The sequence below is a fragment of the Nicrophorus vespilloides genome, unplaced genomic scaffold (assembly GCF_001412225.1).
Source record: "Nicrophorus vespilloides isolate i.1.1-1 unplaced genomic scaffold, Nicve_v1.0, whole genome shotgun sequence".
NCBI lineage: Eukaryota > Metazoa > Arthropoda > Insecta > Coleoptera > Silphidae > Nicrophorus > Nicrophorus vespilloides.
In genome coordinates this window covers 72052-79643 of record NW_017096196.1, presented here as the reverse complement: position 1 = coordinate 79643, position 7592 = coordinate 72052, and the positions used below count along the sequence as shown (strand labels likewise).

The following is a 7592-nucleotide window of genomic DNA, read 5'->3' as shown; positions in this document are numbered from 1 at the left end:
TTCTCGGCGCACGATTCTCAATCCCTCCTCGCAGCAGTAAACGGAATCATCCGCCTCGAAATCCCAACCAATTACAATATAAAATATACAAATTTAACAGTTTCTTAACTTATCATATACATATAAACTTTGGGTTTACTACATTAACTACGATAATAACTATAACTTCTTTCATGCAAATATATATGTAACATCTTAGTAGATTAATTGTATTAAAAAATAGAAATACGATATCTATAAATATATATATATGTATATGCTTACTTACTAAGTAATTAGATAAAACATGTTTTACACGTAAACCATTGATCTGACAATTTAGAACAAGTTAAAGATAAACATAGCAAAGAAAAACAACAATACCAAATACAACATTCTCTGCATAAATGATACCAATTGCATCCTCCGAAATGCTACGAAAATCCTCAACATTATTCAAAAATGAAAGAAATTAAAGTATTTTACTTGGCTCATAAACCAAAAAAATAATAAAAAAACATTAAAAATAATAAAACACAGCCAATCCTATTTTATAGAAAATAAAAATAAAATAAATCAAATGACATCATATTGGACACCAGAAAAAAATAAACTATGTACAGAAAAAAAAATTATTAATAACAGCGTTGAGCTCAAACCTGTGCAGAAAAACAAATTATAACAAAAAAAGAACGCCGTTCCATCTTAAGCATTTCTTATCATTTCTGTTGATTTATATAATAAAAAAAAATAGAAATTTGTTTATCACAACATTGAACACAACAAATTCCAGTTATCACGATTTTTTGTTTGTTTGTATCTAAACTTTTTTTTTTCGTTTGTTTTCAGATTTAATAATATGTAGAAATGCACTTTGAGTGAAACCCTTTTCTTTTAAACCTAAACTTCCTTACGCTAAAAATACGCCAAGTAAAATACGACACACTTAATCAATTAAGTTAACTTAAAAAAAAAACTAAACAAAAAAAATTAGACACATAAATAAACGTCTTTTGTTTTGTCCATTCACTTCCATATTAATGATATCCATGTTTGTTATCCCTGCAGTCGTTTTCTTTGTATTTGAATTGTAAGAGTTTAAATAATAAGTTATAAGGAAACTACGAAAGCATTCAATTTGCAAAAATTTCGTAACAGTTATACCAACTATTGAAAAAAAAATGGTCATTTCGCTCGTTTATCAATTTTCTGTTGATTAGAGTTAAGCATTTGTTTTTCATAACTTCCGTTGCTACCAAAACAAGTCAGTTGTTCGCGACTGTACGCAAGTTGTTTTGCGCGCACGTGTAGTGACCTGTTTTATTTTTAAATGTCTCAATAAATGCGAATTACATAATTGTCATGGTTAACACAGAATTAGAAGAGTAAAGTATAAAAAGGAAACGTGTGTTTTCCGACTATTTTCATTTAAATTTCGCGGGGACTGTGCCAAAACGAAAAAGCACGTAACAATAATAAAATTTCAAAAAAAAAACAATTGCGTGTCCCCTGGTAGTAACAAAAGTGCGAATTTGAAATTGGCGCTAATTAAAAAAGAAAACTTAATAAGATAGAGAAAATAAAAACAAAAACAAGAAACGAAACAAATAAATTCTAATAGGAACTATAAATAATAATAGTAATATAAATTATTAACAAAATAAAATGTACAAACATTCTAATCAAATTACCTTATATATAATTTAAATAAATATTGTTTAAAGTTAAATCGATCAACGGTTATTACATAATTATCGTTTAATTAATTACCCTACAGCCAAAGCTATGTAACCGTTGGCAATTCCGTTTTTTCCCTCAATCATCAATTTGTTTGTTTTTTAAATAAACAAAATGATCATAAAAAAAAACTAGTTCGAAAACGTCGGTTGGTACGAAATGTCAGTGAAGTGTTTCATCGTCGGAGTCAACATCTAACTGCGGTTTTCGCTGAAATAAATCGAGGTAAATTCCTATCATCATATTTCCTTTAAAACATATTACTTTCGAACGGTAAACTTAACAACTATCTAGTAATTAGTCTTAAAGCTAAATTTGGTTAATTAATTAAATTACATTTAAACAGAATTGCCAACTTAAAATTGAAAATACAGAAAAAACCGGTTAGTTAAATATTATTATTATTATGTTTCTTTTTTTAAATTATTTTATCACATCCAATCACATTCGTGTACGAGCTGATAAATAGAAAATAAGAATATTGGCTGAAATTCTTGTTCTTTGTTTGTTTCCTTTCTTCTCCCTTCCACTCTTAACTTATCTGAAGTACGAAATTCTTTGTAGAGGAGATTCTTGCCGCACCGTTGAGGTTTTTATTTTTACTTCTTCTTGGAAATATGGACTACATGTAGTCGTCCATCGTTATCTGTATCCCTCCGCTTTTGACCTTTTCGAGCATCTTGTTCACATACTCGGTGGTTTGTCCAGCAATCCTAGTTTCTGGAAATAATAAAATTTTACATTTTAGGACTCAGTATCATCATAGCAATAAAGGTTTCTTCACAGGAAATGTATTTCAGTCAAATTATCATGAAATTTGCACTATAATAAAGTTAACGATTTTTTAATGCCGAAGCAGAACCTATCCAGTATAAATTTCAGCCAAGTATTGATCTTCCACAACAATTGCGGCATATTATATATAAAATAATTTGAAAACTCGTGTAAACTAATAAATTGTTCCATTTTTCCTGTGCAACCCACTGCCATATTAACCTTGTATTCTTAAAATATCTTTAATTGTTTCTGCAGTCTTTACCAAACACATTTGTTGACTACAGTAAAATTGATATTTTAAGAAATGTTTCAAAGAATATTAAAGATTTATTATAACGATAATATTCTGATATTGAAATCATATACTTCCACAGCACTGAAAATTAAAACATAGTTAACAAAATCGTCGTTCATCGCATACTTAATTCATAACCGCTTATGAACGTTAAGCAACGTGTGTCGCAGATAGCAATTTCATTGATGATCTTATTTGTTTACTAATAAATGTTGTAACATTGTATGGACGCTCCGCGTGGAAATACCACAGATGATCACTTCCTTGTATCAAATTGAAGCAGAACAGAGACGAATTGTTAAAGCAACATGTTTACCATTGCACAAAGTCACTCAATGCGCATTGTTGAAGAACCTAACTATATCTAATTTATAAATTTGTTTTTCAACATATAATTTATAAAATATACGAAGTAATTCTAAAATGTTCGAAGTAATTTAATTAATACAATATTTTAAAATTATTGAAGCTGGGAAATTTTACTTTTAATTGAGTTAGTATTTAGATAGAAACCTTGTGCATATTGTATTGGGATTTAAACTTACTGGTTGCGCCTTTGTAAATTTTATCCATTTGGCCATTCAACTCCTCCTGTTTCTCCTTTTGAACTTGCTTCAGTTTGATGGCGACCACGTGTTTCGCCTGGTTAATTCCGCTCATCAGTTTTTCTAAAAAAAAAAGTATTAAAGTTAATGATAAATAGAGCTATTATTGTTATTCAACGTACTGTGTTCGGTTTCGAGTCCCTGTAATTTGATCTTGTTGGCTTCGTGCTGAGCTTTCTTCTTGAGTCTGCAAGCCCTCGACGCCAATTTGTTCTTCTCCTTCCTGGTCTTCGGTCGCACGTTGAACGGCAGCTCGCTGACCGGTGTCATGTCGTTGATGACCTTACCAAGTTTATCCAATTCCTTCCCAATGTTATACAATTTCCTAGGATTCGGCGTGAGATCGTTGCCGTCCCCTTTCCTCGCCTTCCCGCTGTGCTTTATACCGCGCACCGCGCAATCAGGGCTGAAGACGGGATCGGTGATCTCGTTGAGGACGTGAGGATTTTCCGTCTTGGTCTTCAGGAGCATCCGTTGTCCTTTGGGTCCTTTGGCTTGTACGTTGTACTGCCAGAAGAATCGTTCCTTCTTGCTGGCCGATGAACCTCTCGTCGTGCCGCCATGCTCATCGTCATCGTCCGAATCTCCTATAGAGAGCAAATAAATATTCATAAAATCTGAGGCCAAATATCCAAGGGCAATTCTCTCGGTACATATCTTTTTTAAATGCCAATTAAAAAACAAACGCTGTTCATGGTCAGCTCATTTTCATATTTTTTTGCATTGTAAATAATTTGAGGAATTCGATATATTTCAATTAAAAGTGAATGCTTTGTTTACAACGTTTTTTTTTCTTCCATTCAAATGTCAGCCACACTTCTTAGGGTATTGCGTTGAAAAAATAAGAATAAACATAGAGAATGCAGTAAACACATATAACATTTCTTAGAAACATATCTTTAATAAATCTTATATTGGTAACAATATAAGAATAGTGGTTTTGCATACATATTTTCCTCGTATTCATAGCAAATTTCTAAGATTGATTATACATTATATAATAATTTTAAAAAATATTTCAACAATTATATAATCACATGAATCATTGCAACTGGGAAAGACCAGTTACAATTGAAACTGGAGCGAGTAGCGTAAATACAGTCACGATTCTTACCATTGTCTGAAGAGAAGTCTTCATAATGATCGCTGTCTTCGTCACTGTCGAACTCATCATAACTGAAATCTTGGGCTTCAGGGCTGAGGACGCCTCCTGTGGAAAGAGAAGACGTCGATCCCGCTTCTACCAAGGAACCCGTCGAAAGGAGGTGCTTCCTGGGTTCCCTCATCTGCCACAGCTGGTCCAGCCCTAAATGGGTTGGGGCTGAGGTGGACAGTCGAGAGTTTGCACCACGCTGTATTTTCATGGGGCTTCCATGGTTGATCACTGGACTGCTTGGGCCGGGAACGGAACGATCCGGAGAAACATAATTCTCTTTCTTGAGAAGTTCATGGAGGGTAGTGTGCTTCTGTCGCAACGAATTCGGGGGAGTCGCCGGAGAAGGAGCGGTATGATACAAAATAGACGAATTTGAACTGCCCGGGGAAAATGCTGCATTCTTATTGAAGCTATCGTAGCTCTCGTAATCCTTGTAGAAATTCAATCCACTGGGCTGAGGACACGAGGTGGCAAATTGGTTCGAGTTGTTGTTGAAATGCGTGTTGTTGTTATTGTTGATTGGTGCGAAGGGCGATGAGGAATTGAATTTGCTTTGGTTAATCTGACTGTCGTTTAGTGCGTTGAAATATGTCTCTTCCGGTAGCAACAGATCATCGAAATTCAGATCGGCGAGCAGAGTTTCGGCGTTAGCGTTCAGCTCAGCAAGCGTCGGTCCTTCGATCATATCTGATCTATCCACCTGGAAGATGTCCTCATCGTCCATCTGAACGATCTCCGGTTTACTCATATCCATATCAGTAATTTTATTGCTCCACATCATGCAGGTACCAGCATTGCCGGTTCCGAAGATGTCCTGAAAGTTGGGAGACTGCGAACTATCCAAATCGAAGCTCAAATCCCTGTAATCGTTCATATCCAGACGTTTCACTGGGATCGGAACGCTCGCCGATATATTAACAACACTGTTGCTGCTCTCTGTGGTCGGCTCCTGTTTTACGCTTATTCCCGGATCCAAATAATAATCGGCCATCGTAATCTGAAGAGAAGGAACAGAACAATAAATAAATAATATTTACAAATAAAGGACACCAAACAAATGCCGCGCGCAATCTTCGATTTTTACTTTTTAGGTCAATCCGAATTCATGAATGATTAATACACATTCACTCGCATCGAACCTCGTTATCTGCGAAGCTTCAACAACAAATCCAAACAAAAAAGGAAAAGAAAACGATGTTCTACACACACTGAAGAACCACAAATAAAACGAAAAAGAGAGAGCTCAAAGTGCGTTTCGTAAATCGAACATGAAATTAATCACCTTTCACAGCTTTGCATTAAACCATAATTTTCTGTTTGTTTTTCATGTTATTCCTATATCATTTAGCAATGTTAGTCGGAACTGGAATTCATTTATTCGAAAGGAATTGTTGTTTTGTTTCCCACGTGGCGCAGATATTTAAATAGTAATGTTTGGTTTGAGCGCAAGCGCTCAGGTGAGTTGCGTACGATTACACATAAACACGTGTATTTAATTACTTTGGAATACTAATACTTTGCTCTCTCAACAAAACAACAACTATCAGATAAAACAGATAGTTTATTACACTCGCAGTTGGATTATGTAATTTACATAAAATTATTAAAAGTTAAGCAACGTGCTTCGCGGTTTGTTATATGAATGCATCAACAATAATCTTCTATTCTTTCTACAATTAGTTTTTATTATAACTTAATTGTTTGAAATTATCTGCTAATTCAATACTATACCATTAAGAATCCTTAACACAATTTAACTTTTTGTTAATTCCGATATGAAAATAGTGCACGACTCTCGCACACATTTTGATTACTGATATACATACAAAATTCATGTGGGATGAAAATAATCAAAGGCCATTATAATTACATTCGGATTAGATAATGAGCGCGGCAGATAAATTAGATATGCTCGTTGTTTATATATTTCCATCTGATTTATTTTTATTTTATTTTTTTCAATTTTATTTTCGTCGCTTTAGGAGAGTAGAGAGAGCGTGTGTCAAACGATAAGTGTGCCTGTTTCTGATAACTGGAGTGTTGTATATTTTTGTACCTTTTTATCAAATTGCACGAATATTTATTTATTTTGTTTCGTATCGAAAGAATTTTGTTGACACTCTTATCTAAAGATATATGTATTCGTGTTTCTGTTTTTTTTTTATTAAATTTCGTGTACTGTTTCGCCTAAACCGATTGTAAGGCTCTTTTTTTTGTTATTTGTTTTAGTTTCAAACAGAAACCTTCAAATCCAGATCCTTGGCAAAGATTGCGCGTTTAACTGGACTGATCTAGTTCTAATTGGTTTATCAATAAATCGAAATACCAATTAAATATTATTGAATTTCCTCAATACTTGTTGGAATTATCCAAACAGACTTCTAAAGTAAACATATTGCATACTATTAACCAAAAAATATACCAATAATATTATGTATTCACTATAATTGTATTATCACTTCAAACTTTGTGTGGAAAATGTAAAGAAATACAAATTTGAAAACCATTTATACATAAATCGGAGTTTCTCAACCTTTTTGCTATTTGTTTGCATCCAATTGATTATAGTTTATTTACTAGTTCCTAGCTTTGACACATGGTGATAGCTGTCATTAAAATGTTAACTCTCTGACTGATGCAGATCATACACTTGTCATAGAGTTTTGATTTTCTAACATCAATATCCTCTATTTGTGTTATGCGTTGCGCAACTCTTGTCATGTGTTGCACATAAAGTTGTTTGTTAATTTTGTTTATGATGTCCCAACATATCTCAAGTCCATATTTATGTAAGGATATGCAAAATATTGTATATAATTAACTATTATTATTATTATTACTGCTTTGATACACACTTTCCATGTCATTTTCTCTTTTTTACTTTGAACGAGAAGCGCCGGTTTTAAATTATTCATTAAAACCGTTTATATTTGTATATTCAACAGTTTAAATTAACAATTTAATAATGTTGAATGTTAATAGATTAAATTGTATTTATGTTAGTTTAGTTTCATAAATATTGAAAAAACTTAAATTTTCGTAG

At 33.0% G+C, this 7592-nt stretch overlaps 1 protein-coding gene across 1 annotated transcript in view; it reads right to left on the bottom strand.

Moving 5' to 3' along the window:
• Positions 1 to 2216: 2216 nt before the first annotated feature.
• Positions 2217 to 7592, bottom strand: part of LOC108569988 (protein CREBRF homolog) — a 21933-nt gene continuing 16557 nt past the window's right edge. The window contains exons 2-5 of the mRNA XM_017931790.1: positions 4508 to 5546; positions 3516 to 3980; positions 3334 to 3456; positions 2217 to 2436 (exon numbers count right to left, since the gene is read on the bottom strand). Of these exons, the coding sequence (XP_017787279.1) occupies positions 2339 to 2436; positions 3334 to 3456; positions 3516 to 3980; positions 4508 to 5540 (1719 nt within the window). The 5' untranslated portion in view covers positions 5541 to 5546 and the 3' untranslated portion in view covers positions 2217 to 2338. The remainder of the gene's footprint in view (positions 2437 to 3333; positions 3457 to 3515; positions 3981 to 4507; positions 5547 to 7592) is intronic.